The sequence below is a fragment of the Urtica dioica genome, chromosome 2, assembly GCF_054948205.1.
Source record: "Urtica dioica subsp. dioica isolate 48M chromosome 2, U.dioica_male_clone48M_v1_H2, whole genome shotgun sequence".
In the NCBI taxonomy this organism is placed as follows: domain Eukaryota; kingdom Viridiplantae; phylum Streptophyta; class Magnoliopsida; order Rosales; family Urticaceae; genus Urtica; species Urtica dioica.
This window is the reverse complement of record NC_142757.1, coordinates 44,479,703-44,498,225: the sequence shown is the minus strand read 5'-3', so window position 1 is coordinate 44,498,225 and position 18,523 is coordinate 44,479,703. Positions and strand designations below refer to the sequence as shown.

The 18,523-nt window shown below is 36.6% G+C and overlaps 1 protein-coding gene, 4 non-coding genes and 1 pseudogene across 6 annotated transcripts; 2 read left to right on the top strand and 4 right to left on the bottom strand.

The window, feature by feature from the left end:
* Positions 1–2,893: 2,893 nt before the first annotated feature.
* LOC149404922 (3-ketoacyl-CoA synthase 4 pseudogene) lies at positions 2,894–3,749 on the top strand (annotated as a pseudogene).
* A 2,190-nt stretch (positions 3,750–5,939) lies between these two features.
* LOC149404921 (uncharacterized) lies at positions 5,940–10,306 on the top strand. Of its 2 annotated transcripts, none has more exons than XM_089602705.1 (4): positions 5,940–6,629; positions 9,468–9,557; positions 9,757–9,820; positions 9,977–10,306. In XM_089602705.1, exons 1-3 carry the CDS (start codon positions 5,985–5,987, stop codon positions 9,796–9,798), a joined length of 777 nt encoding a protein of 258 aa, XP_089458831.1. In that variant the 5' UTR covers positions 5,940–5,984; the 3' UTR covers positions 9,799–9,820; positions 9,977–10,306. The 2 variants fall into 2 exon arrangements, with proteins under 2 accessions (XP_089458831.1, XP_089458823.1); XM_089602697.1 differs by having other exon boundaries at positions 9,753–9,820.
* A 7,413-nt stretch (positions 10,307–17,719) lies between these two features.
* Positions 17,720–17,856, bottom strand: LOC149404920 (small nucleolar RNA snoR83). Its single transcript, XR_016295713.1, has one exon. It is a non-coding gene; the product is annotated as a small nucleolar RNA snoR83 (small nucleolar RNA).
* A 150-nt stretch (positions 17,857–18,006) lies between these two features.
* Positions 18,007–18,098, bottom strand: LOC149404919 (small nucleolar RNA Z101). Its single transcript, XR_016295945.1, has one exon. It is a non-coding gene; the product is annotated as a small nucleolar RNA Z101 (small nucleolar RNA).
* Positions 18,099–18,210: 112 nt separating this feature from the next.
* LOC149404918 (small nucleolar RNA Z101) lies at positions 18,211–18,302 on the bottom strand. The gene has a single exon (XR_016295944.1). It is a non-coding gene; the product is annotated as a small nucleolar RNA Z101 (small nucleolar RNA).
* Positions 18,303–18,378: 76 nt separating this feature from the next.
* LOC149404917 (small nucleolar RNA snoR14) lies at positions 18,379–18,467 on the bottom strand. The gene has a single exon (XR_016295947.1). It is a non-coding gene; the product is annotated as a small nucleolar RNA snoR14 (small nucleolar RNA).
* Between the last annotated feature and the right edge of the window lie 56 nt (positions 18,468–18,523).

The window sequence follows — 18,523 nt, the reverse complement described above, 5'->3', positions numbered from 1 at the left end:
CAACAAATTTATTGACATTCATTTCATCATATGTCTCAAAAGACAAAAATACCCTTTTGACAATTTTCGTTCTTGTTTTGACTTAGCTTCCAGTTTAACTATTCCTACTCGATGTGATTCGTGACAGTGACCTCATGGACTCAAATGAACAAAGCTTGAGCTAAACACTTGGACTCAAAGGTTCACAAACTTTTTCCAAGTTTAGCTTAATGCCAACTGACTCCACTAAAGAGTTGACACTGAAAAACTCTCGGTTCAAATGAATTTATTTTCTACTCAAGAATTCGACCTAATTATGATGAGCGGATCCACTGAATATTATCTATGTTTACCCTTCATGAATGTCATCAGCAAGTCGGGATTTACTAAATTACCATTTTACCCTTCTAGCTGTTATTTCCTCAACTCCTTTGTCGCTTGTGAATAAGTTAGAAACAATGTATTGACGAGGAGCTAACAAGTCACATTGTTTCATCCAAAAGAGTCAGGACTCAATTTGGACACTGGCCAGTTCATTTATTCACACTCCAAGGAACAAAGCATGAGGTGACATACATTGCATTTCAGCAATCTTGTACATGAATTCCATATCTATGAGAACTTCACAAAGTTACTCATGACATTCTCACAACTTAGTACTTCACCAATAGGCCCTGTTCGGAATCACATAGTGAGTCCGAACTCTGACTTTCTCAAATGAGAATACTAAGGTGTGAAATGACATGTCCCATTTCAGGATTAAGGTAAGCATGATGCAATTCATACATAGTGACTTCGAGACATAAGAGGTTAAATGGTTTGTTCTTATCTTGTCTCTAGAAGTGCACTGGTCAATTCGATACCTTCGGAAGATACCTAGAAGAGCTATAGAGTCTCCAACTCTCAATGCCTCATAACCAGACATCATAGATTCTTCTAACAATCGTACTGAGGTCAATAGTCCTTTGACCTTAAGATTGCGAATATATCGTTTTAAGCAAACTACGAAGAGTTTGTTCATGCAGATCTACATTTGTCTCTTCGTAAGTTGTTAAGTTTGTTTATGGACTAAAAGACTAAGGTTTTATCATAAAGCTTCAAACAAAGAAAGAATGAATGAACGTTTCAACTTTATTATTAAATGAATAGGCAATTACAAGCAAGAGTCTTCATGAGACTTTATTACATCAAATGTACAAAATAAATACTACAACTCTTCTTGTGGGCACCATTGACAACAATGTCTTCTTTTATTTATTTTTGAGAATGATGATTGTATTTTGGGGCATGTTTGGTTTAAAAGTTAAATTGGAATGAGAATGAGAATCATAATGAGAATGGCAATGTAATGGAATTGAAACGATTTTACTTTGTTTGGTTTGTGATTTTGACGTGTACGTAATGAAAATTAAATTGACAAAACTACCCTTATCTTCTTCATTGAAAATTATTTATACTGAAGCTTGTTCTTCAGCAGAAATGGTTTTTTTACATTAAAAAAAAAAGATGCAAAATTCAAATCATATTACTTTTCCAAGATTTCAGGAAATAATTAATTAGAAACCGAACTTGACAAATAACCTCAAATCAACCTAAAATTGATATTAAAAAAAAAAACAGATCTCGTTTTTTTTTTTTTTATAAAATCTCCAACTCCACCACCGACGGCAAAGAGATTGTCGGCACTTACTCGGAGCTCTCCTTGGCGAAGGAAGGCGGCGCGGCGGAAGGGGATCGGCGGCGGCGGAGACGACGACCTCGCGGCGGACGAGGCAGGGAGGGTGTGGCGGGCGAGGGAGAAGCGGTGGCACAAGCCGAAGAGGCGGCGGAGGTCGGAGACGGTGCCGTCGGCGGAGGCGGGACAGGAGGTGGCCGAGGTCAAGGACGGTGGAGAGTTTTTTGGCACAGATAATCGGAGTTGCACCAAGGAAGAAAACAGTGGAGATATGGGTAATTTTGGAACAAAGAAATTATTTCGTGGGAATGAGGGATTCTTAGCATAACGGGAGGAATGAAAATACGTGAATGAGAATTCAGCTGGAATGGTTTAGAATGGTTATTCTCAGTTTTTTTAACAAACCAAACAAAATAATAGATTCTATTCCATTCTCTTTCATTCCATTCCCTTGTTATTACGTCGAACCAAACATGCCATTGGAGTCTTATTTTCCCATGACTATTATGTTTGATATATTTTTATTTTGTTAAGATTATTTTTTCTCTTATAACTATTATGTTTTTTATAATTTAATCTCAGTTAATTGAGTCCGAATGTCTAAACACGATTAAAACACGATTAAATAAACCATTTAACACGTTTATTAAATTGTTTAATTTAAGCGGTAATGGATCTGTAAAAAAATAAACGGTCGGATTTGGATCTAGATTTCAAACACGATTAATAAATGGTCGGATTTGGTTTTAACAATTATTTATGCAAACACGATTAACACGATACGATTACGACACGAACACGAAATTGTCATCCCTAATATTTAAGCGTTATTGGTCATATTTTTAGATATATCTAAATTATAATTCAATTGATAAACTGATCTTCAAGTAATTAATTATTTTGGAAAAAAATGATTATAATGTTATTAATTATCAGTAATTTTTTTACAGTTAATAATATAAAACATAATTAAATTATGACAAATTAAATAAAACATGCATGTAATTGCCACAACAAGGTAGTTGGAATAATAAATAATAAAACCATATAGCTAAAGTTCAAAGGACCTAGCTAATATAATCACTAATATAATTTAATATATAGCTATCAGCTAGGGTTCTCAATTCACCTCATAGGATTTACTTTACATATATAGTAACATTAAATTTTCTACCTACATCAATTTTTTTTCCCATAACCATATAATATATGGTCTATATCTACATGGCCTATAGGTACCGGCTGAGGAGCGATGTCCGGACATTCAACCTGGGCGGCATGGGTTGCAGCGCCGGAGTGATCGCAGTTGACCTGGCAAAGGACCTCCTCCGAGTCCTCCGCCGCGAAACCCTAGCCCTACCCCTAGTCGTCAGCACCGAGAACATCACCCAGAACTGGTACTTCGGAAACGACAAGTCCATGCTCCTCCCGAACTGCCTCTTCCGCGTCGGCGGCGCCGCCCTCCTCCTCTCCTCATCCCTCCGGAGCGCCAAAGCTCCTCCACGCCGTCCGGACCCACCGCGGCGGCTCCGACGACGACACCTCGGCCTTCTCGTGCGTCGTCCAGTGCCAAGACGCCGCCGGCGAGACCGGAGTCTCGCTCTCCAAGGACCTCATGTCCGTCGCGGCTCGGGCCCTTCGCCGGAACATCACCGAGCTCGGCCCCCTCGTCCTCCCGGTCTCCGAGCAGCTCCGGTTCGCCGCCGCGCGGGTCTTTCCCTCCGGGAACAAGCTCCGGCCGTAAGTGCCGGAGTTTGGCCGAGCGTTCAGGCACTTCTGTATCCACGCGGGCGGGCGGGCGGTGATCGAGGAGCTCGAGCGGAGCCTCAGGCTCTCGCCGGACCAGACCGAGGCGTCGAGGATGACTCTGCACCGGTTCGGGAACACGTCGTCGAGCTCGATATGGTACGAGCTGGCCTATGTGGAGGCGAAAAGGAGGGCGAAGAGAGGGGATAGGGTTTGGCAGATCGCGTTCGGGAGCGGCTTTAAGTGCAACAGCGCTGTTTGGGAGGCGATCAGGGACGTTGAACCGTCGAGTGAGAACCCTTGGGATGACTGTATTCATGATTATCCGGTCACTGTTGTTCAACGATGATATGTATGTATATAATATATATATATATATATATATATATATATATATATATATGCGTGTGTACTTTGTGTGTTTACGTACGGAGGAGAGTGAGGGTGGTTTGTTTGAGTTGTGAATGGTATGACACATGCACGTACGGTTTTTCTTGTTTGGTTGGTTTGGTTTGGTTTGATTTGATAAGTATTGTGTGTTTTTTTTGTGTTAGTGCTCTAACTTCTAATAGTTGTGAAATTTAATGCAAACGTGGGAAGGAATAGAAATATTCCAACTTGGTATTTGATAACATGGGAATGAGAGTATTTTCGCATTATAATACAAAGATCTATACAATGTGATATTGCAGGGATCAATTATACAAAACAGATTTTGTTTTACTAATCTCAATTTTTTGGAGTCTCGTACTAATTTAGAAGCGAAAACGAGATCAATTAAGATGACGAAAGAGATGGAGAGTAAATACAGAGTTAAAAAATTAAATAACTCAAAAATCAAAAAGCATCAAATAGTTTGAGGTTTAATTATAACATTTTATTTCATCAAAATGAAAATACAGTTTTTAAACTTGTTAAATTAGTTTTTTTTTTTTTCTAATTCTTTGATAACTTGTTATATGTCTAGTTCAAAAGAATTCTCTACATATTTAACGGTTTAGAAGCATACATAATGACATAATCTTAAAGATAACATGTTAGTTATACAAATATATATATTCTATGGTACTATAATCAAATTTTGAAAAATTTTGCTGACGACTTATTTTTTTTCATGCTATATATATAAGTGGTTGGTATTTGTATCAAATATGACAAATCATGGTTGTATTTAATACTAAAAAAGGCGTGAACAAACGTGAATTTTTGTTAATGTTTGCAAGTTATGAATATCTTTATTATTCTACCTAATAGTACTTCTGAAAGTTCAAATGTATATTAAACATACAGTTCTAAGTAACCTAGATAATCAAAGCTCCATAAATCACTTTATGTTGGCAGCTTCCATACAAATCCTAGGTACGTAATATAATACAACATCTTGTATATGCATTGAAACAGTTAGCGTGACAGATCCTTATAATAATTAAGATTTAAGATACAAAATATGTCATCAACAGAACACTTTACGCTTCAATTCTACTTTTGGTCATATTTTTTATTTGCATCATGCGTTTAGAAATTACGTGAGAGCTCTACTTTTTGGTCATATAATATGTCAATCCGAACAGTAAACCAGTCAAACATATAAAAATTGCGAAACTCTATATATAACGTACGGTCACTAGTATTCTATTCGCGTGACGCAATTAAAATCCTGGGTTGGGAGAAAGGATGAAAAAATAAGGCATATCCCCAAAACTTGTTGTGCTATTTTCTTACAGAGCCATCTTTGTTCAGTGTTTTCCTTCAAATTGGAATGAATGAGCTATATATATATATATATATATATATATATATATATGAAGGCTCATCACAACCCTTCAAAGTATCCTTAAAACAAAACCCATAGATGATTCAACCGATACGGTGATTGGGCTTAATAACAAATACAAATACATTATACATTGGCAATCAGATTCAAACAAGACAGAATTTTAGTCATGAATAAAATCTGAAATTGTACTATGCTCCAGTCCAGAAACTCCCATAATAATAGCACGTCTTCATTATTAGTGCCGTTAGCTGAACTATCTTATCCAGTATAAACTACCCACGCACGTTATTTTGTGTCTTGAATGATGTAGAGTTAGAAAAACATATTAAAAAAATGAAAATGAGATGTGGAAATAAAAAATAAAAAAATATATATATTTAAATGACTAGCTATTTTATGATTTCATTTTTGTTTTTTGTTTTTTTGCTTGTTTTTTGTTTTATACAAATTCAAATGACCTTAAGTAGCAAACTCAGTGCACAAGCCCAAGCTTCGTAAAACTTTGCACCGACAACGAATTAAATGTCTGATGACGATTATTAACGGAGACAATTCGTTGGTGCGTTGGCAAATTTACACCACGTGCGTGAACTGTAGATAGAGAGGTATGGCATACCGTCTCATTCAATGCGGAAATGAAATGAAGATAAATTTGAAGATAATAATTTGATCAAGTCAACTTGTCAACTTGTACACACCAAACAACCCTATAATAAATAATACACATATATATACGTAATGTAGGATAGGACTGAAGAGAGAACCTTGGGTAGTAAGCAAAAAAATAAAACACAAAAAGAGCTAGCTATGGTGAACCTCTTGACATCAGTGACCTATGTGGTGGAATTATATTTATCAAAAGTTTGCGGGTTGAGTCCCCACACCGTAGAAATCGAGCCCGGGACGGTGATCCGCTTCTGGTCACCGTCCCGAGACTCTATAGAAACGACGAAATCGTCCTCCGATAAGCCAGTTCTGTTGCTTTTGCACGGCTTCGGGGCCTCGGCGGAGCTGATGTGGGTATTCCAGATAGCCGCGTTCTCGCGGAATTTCTCGGTGATCGTCCCGGACCTCCTCTTCTTCGGCGGGTCGTTCTCGCGGGACCCGGACCGGTCCGTGGCCCGCCAGGCCCGGTGCCTGGCGCGGGCCCTCGGGGCGGTCGGGGTGGGCCGGGTCGCCGCGCTCGTGGGCTGCAGCTACGGCGGGATCGTCGGGGCCCACATGGCCCGCGATGGCGGCGGGGCCGGGCTGGTCGTGGAGCGGCTCGTGCTGTCGAACTCGAACGTGGCGGTCACGGAGTCGGACTGCGTGGAGGCTCTCCGGCGGGTTGGGGCCGGGTCGGTGCCGGAGTTGATGCTGCCGGAGACTGTCCCGGGATTGAGGAGGCTTCTTCGGTCTGTTGTTCACAAGCGGTGGTGGTTCCCGGATTGGGCCTATAAACACTTCCTACAGGTATATACATATATATCTATATATTTTTAGTCTAATAAATATATATGTATATAGTTGCGGGAGCTCGATTGGGGCCAATTTGAAAAAATAAATTTCAAGGGGAAATTTAAAAAAACATATATATAAGTTGGGGCGAAAATTATAAAAATTTAATATAAAATTTTTAATTTTCAAAATTCAGAGATATCTACCGTCCTTTGTATATATATGGTGGGACCAAAGTTTTAAATATAGGCGATATCTAACTATATTTAGCCGTTATCTAAGTTTTTGATGAGTTTCGGTATGATATGTGTAATATAATTTATAGTTTTAAAATATCATCCAATTTTTTTTACAAAATTCGTGAGTCAAATATTTAAAATTCGGTAAAATTGTGTTCAATTTTATTAATTTTAATTTTTAAATAAAAAAATTAGATTATTGTAAAATATGTTTACTAATTTTATTTTAAAATTTTGAATTATTGTTGACAGAGAGCATTTATAGTACACATGTTATTATGCATAATAATTTCATATCAAGTCTTGTGTCCTCGTAAAGAAACGAAAGGAACCCAAATATGAAGAACATATTAAGATCATTTGAAAAATAAAATAGAACTAATATAAGTTAAGATTTTTATTTTGAAATATATATATATATATATATATATATATATATATATATCATTTTATAGAATATTCGTCGGTATCCCCATCGATAATCGGTATCTCGACGAATATTTTATAGATATTAAAAGTACCGCTACCGATGTAGATACCGACGAATATGTACACGTGTGATGTATGGACTATACATTAATTTTATATACACATCACCATATGGTATCAGTCTGAGACATAAGTTTGCATGTGTTTTGTTGTGGTATATTAAACTGCCGATAGATATAGTATCATATACGTATCATATATGTACGTCCTAATGAAAAATTAGTGTCGTACTTAGACCTGGGAGCTTGTTAACCTATCCTTAACATAGTTAGTAGTTACTAAAATCTATTAATAATATATATATATATATATATATATATATATATATTATGTATATCGTATAAATATATCCGTGTGTGCATTCAGTTCAGTTAGAAATTGTGGCAAGAAAGCGAAGTGCCTGTTAGAGCATCTTTAATGGTAAGCTAAATGTCATATTTAGCTTATCATGTTACATGCTTCTCATTGGTTGAAAAAAAATAAGACTCATTTTTTGCTAAGCTAATGGCTAATTAGCAATTTGCTCTATAAAGCTAATTTGCTAAGCTAAATCAATAGCTAATATACAAAACAATGATAAGCGTTGTAGAAGCCCATTGGATTCTACAACGGATATTTAAGCGTTGTAGAAGCTTCTACAACGCAGGATTCTACAACAAAAAGCGTTGTAGAATCCTTGTTTTGTAGTAGTGCAAGTAGCTTAAAACTTTTGCTATTTATTAGCAAGTCCCTCCAAATGTTAAGCAAATGACCATTAAAGATGCTCTTATTAGCTAAAAACGAGCCCGACACGAAGTATCTTAAACTTAATTACTATAATGACCTTGTAATTAGTGTACGAACGTGGTATATATTGAAAGAAATTGCACAGTGTAATTTTGAAGGACACTCTTTGGAAAGGGATAGATAGATGGAGTAATTAGGCTACATATATAATTATTGTGTTTCATAGATAGTTGTGTTAATTTGCTCTAGGCCATAAAACTAACCCACCTTTTGTTTGATAAAAATATTTCATATATATCTGAGTTTAAATGTAACTGAGATGAATCAGGAGTTCAATAAGCATTTGGCATGGAAAATACTTTACTACAAGTTATTTTTGTTTTTCAATGTGTGTGTGTGTATAAATATAATATATATATATATATATATATATATATATATATATATATATATATATATATATTAGGCCAGTTTTAAGTATCCTAATATTTTAAATTATGGACGTTATACTGTTCTACCAAATATTAGAAGTAGTAAGTATTTTAGTCTACTTTAATTATTAATTTTTTTTTTCTGTTTTTTGCTAGGACGTTGTTATTTTACTTGTTTAAATTATGAAAAACCTTTTCCCTTAAAAAAACCTTTAAAACATATCATAAGTAATCATTTTCCCAAGTGAAAATAACATATGTGTGCTTTATTGTAAAATGAGACGATCATTGCACCTATAAAAAATTAAGAGAAGTGTTTCACATATGTATCACCACATGACATCCAAGTCGCACTTATAATTTGAAAATTTGATAAATAGTACTCTTTATGCAACACCCTAATATTAAAATATTTGAATGTCAAAACTACCAATTCTAATTGGTTCATATGAATACTTGTACCGGAAAAATGTAATAAGAGTTTTACAATTTATTTTCTCGTAGTTTTGATTGAGCAACAAAAACATGTCATTAATGACACACGGCTGTCACACGCTATCAATGCTCAAATCAATGATCAATCAATGCCCAAGTCCTTTGAGCGTTGACGATTAATTGATTTTTCTACATCTTTTCTAGCAAATATATATATATATATATATATATATATATATATATATATATATATATATATATATATATTTCTTTTCTGGACAAGCTATTTCCATTTTTCCCCTACAAGAAAGAATATAAGTCAAGTTCAAGAAAGAAGCTATATATGTAATTGCGCCAACAACCAGAACATTAATTTCCAATCACAATAAAAGATGACAAAGTCTTACCAAAAGAATAAATAATCCTTTTTTTATCACATTAAAATATGACAAAAACCTTACCAAAAAAGAAAAAAAATAAAAAAAGGGTATGTAAATGTTATTCACGTGTAGACATATATATATATATCACAGGTCATGTTTGAGTGTAGAGAAGAGAGAGCCGAGCTTCTAAATGCTGTTATTATCAAAGACGAGGAGTTCGTTATCCCCAACTTCTCACAGGTACTATAAATTAAAGTGAATTTACATACGACTTTTAGCTGTATTGACTTTTGAATTACTTAATTAACATTTATATTTACCGTCAAGTTTTTTGAACATACGACCGTTATAAATTACCTTTGTGGGAAAACATGGTAATAATTATCTATAGACCGTTATAAATTATGATTGAAATCTTCTACTGAATATTTGTAGAAAGTATACATTATTTCCGGTGAAGAGGATCAGATTTTCAACATAGAAACAGTCAAGCAAACAAAGGAGTAAGAATCTTTCTTATGCTTCCCTTCTTTTGAGTGTATATATATTTATTTATTCCCCTCGTGATATAATTTCATATACATATATAAGTATGTATGTATATCGTTTTTTTATGTGACGAAAAGTATTTTTTTTATTTTTATATATTGATCCATCAGGAAATTAGGTCATAAAGCAACTCTTTACCCTATCAAGAACGCAGGCCATCTTGTTCAAATAGAGCGACCATTCCTTTACAATCGCCTCCTCAAGAAGATTCTTCAGGACTCTCCTAAAAATAATTAAGACTATATGGTATTATATATAAGTTGTAATTTGTTTGTAATTATTAATCCCTCATTTAGCCCAAAAACTGTGACAGCCTCAGCCTGAAAAATAGTATGTATGATTTATAACAAATATCGACGGTTGAAGTCGGATTAATGTACAAATTATAGTGATGCTCGATGAAAAAATTGGGCAATGTAATTAAGTTTCAATCGATAAAAATCAGTATAAAGTATTTACTTTATTTGAGAATGTTGTTACATTAATTGGCGATTTAATGTTGGCAAAATAATATAGAATCGTGAAATATATTATCGGATAGCGTTGGGCTTTGTTACAATTTTCGGCCACAAGTGTCGCAGTTTGTGTTGTAACAGTCCTGTATAACAGTCTCGGCCCATTGACTTTTGGGCTTCGCTACTCCGACTTGAAGAAGGATTCCAGCTTGGATTAATGAGATAATGGGCTGGTGTTCCTAATCCGACTTCAAGATTTGTGTTGACCTAATTTTCTCTATAAATAGGTCATCACCTCACCTTCTACACTCACGCCTTTGGAGAGATTTATTTGAGTGTTTTAGTTGAGCTTAGAACGACATGTGTTCAAGCTTTTAAGGTGTCTTTTACCTCTGCTTTGTTGCCTATATACGGGTGATTGTATTAGAAGCTAGAGGTTAGGTTTTTCAATTGTTTTTGTTGGGAAACACATTTAGAAGTCTCGGGAGAGATATTCTGTGGAAATCGAGGGGATCTCGTACTTAGGGGGAGTCTAAGTTGCTGTTGAAGAGGATAGACGTAGGTTGGGTAGCTAGCGAGGGAGTCGTTGAGTGTAAATCCTTATTGTACCACGTTATCATAGTAAATTGTTTTCCACCGGGCAAAGGCCCTCCAGACGTAGGCACGAATTGCCGAACTGGGTTACCAACTCTGGTGTCTATTTATTATTTCCGCACTAACATCGTTTATCTCGTGTTTCTCTAAATTTCAGCAACTGTCGCACTTTCTGTTACAACAAATTCTGCAACAGCTGCACAGAATCAGTTATTTCAATTGGTATCAGAGCGGTTCACTCAGTCCTGTTGAGTGTGATCCGTAGTGTTACTGATCTGTTTATTTAGAGATGGAGTTCATGAGAGAAGGTGCATCTATTGGCCGTCCGCCCCTCCTCGATGGTGGAAACTACTCGTATTGGAAAGCTCGGATGAAGGCCTTCTTAAAAGCACTAGACGAGAAAGCTTGGAGAGCCGTCCTCACTGGCTGGAAGCACCCCACCACCACCGATGATGCCGGAGAGACTATTTTGAAACCTGAAGTTGATTGGTCTGTGAATGAAGATAAACTGGCAAGCGGTAACTCTAAAGCTCTTAATGCGATCATGGCTGCCGTTGACCCCAACACATTCAAGCTGATTTCTACATGTGAAGTGGCCAAAGACGCATGGAATATCCTTCAAGTCACTCATGAAGGAACTGATACGGTACGAATGTCTCGTCTCCAGCTTTTGACTACTAAATTTGAGAACTTAAGAATGACAGAAGATGAAACGATTAGTGAATTCAATTCTAGACTTTGTGACTTGTCTAATGAATCGTTTGCCATTGGTGAAAAAATGTCTGAGAAAAAACTTGTCAGAAAAGTTCTACGGTCGCTTCCGAAGCGGTTCATCTACAAAGTCACTGCCATTGAAGAGGCTAAAGACATATCCACGATGAAGCTGGAAGAGTTAATGGGTTCCCTCAGAACCTTTGAGATGAACGATGAGCACCACAATCCCGAGCCGAAGACTCATGGAATTGCATTGAAAGCTAACCTCGACAACAACCACAGCCTTACTGAAGATGAAGACTTGGCTAGGACTATCTCTCTCCTGGCTAAGAACTTTGGCAAATTCATGAAGAGGATGAACAACAACACTCGCATAAGTGTTTCAGAAACTGTCTCTGACAGTTCCCAAAACAGATCCAACGCCAACGAAATTTCCACAGATTTGAATGTTAAAGCTAAGGGGATTCAATGTCGAGAATGTCATGGATTCGGTCATATCCAAGCAGAATGTGCCAACACCCTCAAGAAGCGTAACAAAAGCTACAACACCCGTACTTGGAGTGATGAAGATTCAGAAGAGGAAGACATTATTGACAACTTCCTTGCTTTTACTGCCCGTGATTCTCAAGACAATTTGAAGCCATGCAACACTGTCGCAGGTTGTGTTAGTGACGCTTTCTACAACAACGAATCTGAAGTCAGCAGCAACGAAGAAGATGAAGAAGAATTAACACTTGAGTCTGTTACCAAGGCTTATGGACTTCTCTATAGCAAGTGGAATGAGGTTGTTAGTCTTAATCAAAGGCTTTATGAGAAAATTGCCACCGCTTCAAAAGAAAACGATGAACTCCTTGCCTCTGTTGCCTCCTTAAATGAAGAATTGAAATCTGAAAGATCTCAACAAGATAAGTTTCTTTCTGAAATAACTCTCTTGAAGAAAAATATTAGAATGCTCAATTCTGGAACGTCAAAACTTGATGAAATTTTATGTATAGGAAAAACCAGTGGCGATCATCATGGTCCAGGCTATCAGAGAGGAGGAGTATCCAGCTCTAAGACTATATTCGTCCCGAGCATAAATTCCCAGAATGAAGCTACTGGCTCAACAACTGTTACAACAGTTTCTGCAACACCTGCGAAGGCGAGCCAAAAATCTTGGGTTTGTCATTACTGTGCGAAGAAGGGTCATATTAAACCATGGTGTTACAAGCTCCTGAAAGATCTGAAAAAGCAAAGACGTTCAAGGTCAAACCCTCTTGCCATGAAAAAAGTTTGGAAAATCAAAGATCCACAAAATCGCGGTGCGTGTACTCCTCTAAAAGTCCTGACCAAAGACGAGCAATCTATCGTATGCGGTAACTTCATAAAAGAGAATGTTGCTCCGGAACAACAACTTGCAGATATTTTCACGAAAGACGATTCAAAGTTCGAATCACTTAGGCCTGTCGTGGGTCTTTGTGTGACTGATTCGTGATCTATCATCGACGTGTATTCGAGTATAAATATGGAAAATTAATGCTCGAGTACACTTTTATTGAGGTACGATATTTTTTTACCTCAAGTGCAAGTTGTCATGTTAATTCGGATTTTTAGTGTTCGTCCGATGAGTTGTCTTTGTGTTTTTCGTAAAAAAAAAAAAAAAAAAAAAAAAAAAAAAAAAAAGAAGTCGAAATTCGAAAAAAAAAAAATTGCAGATTTCCAGATTTTACTGTTCTGGTTTATCACTCGGCAGACAGACTTAAACGTCTCAGAATCCAATCTCCACCGTTCAAAATGTACCTTTATGTGTTACGACCTGGTTACGACCATGGTGTACAAAATTCGTGACGATCCAACGATTAACGAATTCAGAAACTCGTGTTTGGCAAGGCTGGTCGGAGTAGTTGCGATTTTTTTTTTTTTTAAATTTTGTTTTCTTCTCCGATGAACCAACGTTTTTCTCTCCCTCCGGGGTAGATTTAGACTACCATGAGCGCCTCTTTTCTACACTCATTGAGCTAGAAGCTTTTGTATTGAGCTTGGGCCGTGTTTTCTCCGACGCCGTGATATTTTCTTTTCGACAAGAAACGAGTTCTACGATGATATATCATATTCAGGGGGAGCAAATTGTTGTTTGGTGGTTGTTCAACTTTGGAGGTATGTTTATGGAAAAAAGGGGGAGATTATGTGACTCTTGGTGACTCTGCTATAATGGTGTTGAAGCTTCGTCGTCGTCGTCATCGTCACAAGTGTCACAGGTACGATTCTGTTTTGCATTTAAACGCCAAAGGAGGAGATTGTTGTTACATTAATTGGCAATTTAATGTTGGAAAAATAATATAGAATCGTGGAATATATTATCGGATAGCGTTGGGCTTTGTTACAATTTTCGGCCACAAGTGTCGCAGTTTGTGTTGTAACAGTCCTGTATAACAATCTCGGCCCATTGACTTTTGGGTTTCGCTACTCCGACTTGAAGAAGGATTCCAGCTTGGATTAATGAGATAATGGGCTGGTGTTCCTAATCCGACTTCAAGATTTGTGTTGACCTAATTTTCTCTATAAATAGGTCATCACCTCACCTTCTACACTCACGCCTTTGGAGAGATTTATTTGAGTGTTTTAGTTGAGCTTAGAACGACATGTGTTCAAGCTTTTAAGGTGTCTTTTACCTCTGCTTTGTTGCTTATATACGGGTGATTGTATTAGAAGCTAGAGGTTAGGTTTTTCAATTGTTTTAGTTGGGAAACACATTTAGAAGTCTCGGGAGAGATATTATGTGGAAATCGAGGGGATCTCGTACTTAGGGGGAGTCTAAGTTTCTGTTGAAGAGGATATACGTAGGTTGGGTAGCTAGCGAGGGAGTCGTTGAGTGTAAATCCTTATTGTACCACGTTATCATAGTAAATTGTTTTCCACCGGGCAAAGGCCCTCCAGACGTAGGCACGAATTTCCGAACTGGGTTACCAACTCTGGTGTCTATTTATTATTTCCGCACTCACATCGTTTATCTCGTGTTTCTCTAAATTTCAGCAACTGTCGCACTTTCTGTTACAACAAATTCTGCAACAGCTGTGCAGAATCAATAATTTCAGAGAATTTTGATAAAAATATGATTGATTTGGATGATATGACTCTTTTGACTAAAATACCAATGAAGACCAAAATAATTGAGAAAGTTATGATTCTATGTTTGTCGCGGTAGTAACTATATTTTTTTTTGTCCAACTTTGGCGTAGTGATTTTGTTAGTCTTCAAGGTTATTTTGATCGTCCTAGCTTAATTTTTTTTTACACTTTATGTAGAATTAGTCATATTTTATCAAAGTTATTCTCATTTATTTTAATAGGTATTGATTTATATTTTTTTTATTATCAATTGTCATAACTTTCGGAGTTAAGATCAGAGGGTTTAATCGAGGAAAAAAAAAATTGGAAGTCCTTGATGGCAAGGACTTAAATGTTAGAAAATTAGGAGAAACGCCCTTAATTGCGAAGATTCCCCGCGCTGCTTCTCTCCGTCTCATTATTTCGTCTAACACTTTGAAATTATATATTGCGGAATCTTGTCTCCTAGCTTACTCCCTCTTTTTCTTTTTCGTTATCAGTTATGGGGCTAGGTGATATTTCATTTTTTTGAGGGATCAATATGAATTTTGTCAATGAAATTCGTTTTAAAACTAATGATGTTTGAGAGGGGTAAAGCCTGAGCTAACTCCATAACTGCTTGTAATGCACTAACTCACTAAGGGTAAAGTCTGAAGCTTGAAACTGAAAGGAGAAAAAAAAGAGAATCTTGTTGTATCGTTGGTGTGATGTTTGCGTTATAATTTTGTTTCTTCGAAGAATTATAAAGTTTGATGTTTAATAAACCTAGTTATAAGTTATAACTATGTTATGAAAAGAAAATATGACGTCCATTTTTTTTAGTAGACATGACGACGTCCATTTATATTAACATATTTTTCATGTATAAGTGATGATTTATTATTAAAAAAAAAAAAAGTTCAATAACTGACGGCATTTAATTTGTCCGGTGACGGGCCTTGACAATAAAAAATTATATAAATTATATGAATTGCCTTATTTTGAGAATAGTAGCTTTTTATGCCTCTTTCACATTATTTTTCTTAGAAATGCTATATATTTAGTATATAAACATATTTTTCCATTAAAAAGAGAATTGATTTGAAAATAAAGATGAAATGAGACATAAATATGTACAGCTAAAATAAATAAATTGTACAACCGTATCCAAATCCAAAAAAAAAAAAACACTTTTAAAGCTTTGAAGTAATTTAGTCATGAATCGATAGTTGATACTTGATACTACTGCGAGTTAGTTGCTACGTTGACTTTGTTTCTCCTCAAAGTCAAAGGTCAAAAGGCGTATGCTAATTAAATGTGTTTAGTTAACCAGTGTGTAGACATAAATAAAAGTAGATAGCAGTTAGACACGCATTCATGTTTTAGTCGCTGAAAATAACTCGTATACGTACGTTACGGTAGATATGAAACCAGTGAGTAAAGCTCTAAATGACCATATCATTGAGATGTCTAAACTTCATATGAATTTCAACCATGCACTTCCATGCTCTAAAAACGACACCCTCCCCTACAGAAAACGATAGCAATATTGCACCATCACTTCATGTATCTATAGATTACACTTTTTGTACGGATTTATTTTAGTTTTATTTTTTTTGCCTTTTATTATTTACATTGTTATTAGTTCCGCGTAATTCAATCTATTCGATCAAGTGAGTTTATCGCGGTAAGTGTTGATCAGAAATACGCACGAGATCGACACTATGCTTCCCTTCTTCGTCGGGATCATCACCCGCACCGCACAGCGTGTTTCATCCCCAGAAGACACCTTCCACGTTGACCTCGAACACCCTCACAAACTCCGCCATGTCAATGCTACGTATGTCGTATGCCTCCATGATGACACATTACCCCAGAAACATTCTCAGGAAAGATCCACTAAATGCAGGTTATGCAGCTTTTAAATCGGATTTGACCTCACTTTTTATTTAATCATGACATTAAGAGACTATTTTTTTTTTTTAAAGAAAACTGATTCATTAACATCATAACAGAGCTTTAACATCTCTTTGAATACAGCAGTCAAGCCACGCAGGGCAGATGACAGAAACAAAATCAGAGATAACCAGCCCCGTAGAGCCGAATCTCTCCGTCAAGACAAGAATGTCTCTGATGATAGGCCCCTGCAAACCGTTGACCTGCTCCCCACTCACCAGTTGAGTTGCACGAAGACAGTCGGATTCCACAGCAGCCACACGCCAACCCTGAGCCTGGATCAGACGGAGACCCCATCGCAGCACTAGACACTCAGCTGTCAAAGCCGAGTCCACCCCTCCGACCGAGACCGCCGCAACACCGATCACTTCGCCGCATCAACATTGAGTTTAAGCTCCCCGGGATTTGGCCTAATCCACGCTTCCTGCCGCACCGTTCTGGCCACGCCGTGCGTTCCCGAACTAACCACACCTTTCCGAAAACTCGCCAGCCAGTTTGCCACTTCACCGACCCATGCCTCCGGAGACTTTATGACGTTCTCAAAAAGTCGGAGGTTCCGATCAGACCACACCGCCCAAATCAGACCACAAATCGTCGCTCTAAAAGGGAAAAACTAAACGCACACCGTGTGAATATCGAGTTTCGACCTCCATTTGAATTTTGACCATCTTACGTTTAGTGTTATTGCTTCTTAATTATCTAACTCCATTACCGTTCACCGAGCAATTGTATTTTCATTACTCGATTAAGTGTTTTAGTCCCCCAAAACTGCCTTTGTACACGTAACATCAAAACTGCCTGTCCTTGCCAGCAAACTAGTAAAAACCATGTTCCAGACTTCCTTTCATTTTTGGACTAAAGTAAACTTTTGCGTGTTGAAATTGTTGGCCTTCTCAGCCTCCAACAATTTTAAAGAAAGTTTTAATTTTCTAAAATTGTAAACTAGATTTATGAATCTTCGAACATCGTAGTAAGTAGAGCATCGTTACGGTCGAAAATAGCAAACTATTTGTAAACTTAATTTAATATAATCAAATAATGTAATACAAAAATGTACCACAATCGAGACCTATGTATGGGAAGTTACTAGTAAACGCCTAAAAATAAAATAAAATAAAGGCATTTATCAGCGAAACCTCCATAGATTTGATTTCGGCCTCCTATGAATCAGAGTAAGCACCATATTATTTTAAGCTTATCTGGGATTAATAGAGGCTCTTATCAGAAATTGGTACGGATTTTCATTTTACGTCTTTCATATCTCCTCAGTACAACATGTAGCCATATTGACACTCAAAACTGATATTGTTAATGTTGATTATAATTATAATTCAATTGCACAACAAGACTGATCAAACAGAGCATCAGTTCTCCAAGGTGATATAACATCAAAGGTGATTCAGTCGCAAATTACCCATTTGTTATTAAGGATTCATCATACGCCCATATCTAATCCATAAAAAAAATGAATATTATACTAATTTCGTTGAAAATCTTGAACAAAATTATAATTCAATCCGAAAAATAATAGAGATCAAACAGAAAGACGCAAAAGAAGATAAAGGGCATCAGTTCTCCAAGGTGATATAACATCAAAGGTGATTCAGTCGCAAATTACCCATTTGTTAATAAGGATTCATCATACGCCCTTATCCAATCAACCAATTAAAGAAATTAGAAAGCCAAAAAAACAAACATTACTGGATGGAAACTTGAGATATTAAAAGAGCGATCGGAACCTATTAGGATTCATAATAACAACATACTGTTAAACAGTTCAGTGGATTGACAGACATGAATTTCTATCGTCACCTCGCTTTTTAAATCATCTCAATCCATCATAACCAATCATACACCAAAAACAATTATTAGC

Coding starts and splice junctions, on each gene's coding strand:
- LOC149404921 (XM_089602697.1), top strand. CDS start 5,985: ATGGTGAACCTCTTGACATCAGTGACCTATGTGGTGGAATTATATTTA. Junction 9,558..9,752: donor TTATCCCCAACTTCTCACAG/GTACTATAAATT, acceptor GAATATTTGTAG/AAAGTATACATTATTTCCGG. Junction 9,821..9,976: donor ACAGTCAAGCAAACAAAGGA/GTAAGAATCTTT, acceptor TTGATCCATCAG/GAAATTAGGTCATAAAGCAA.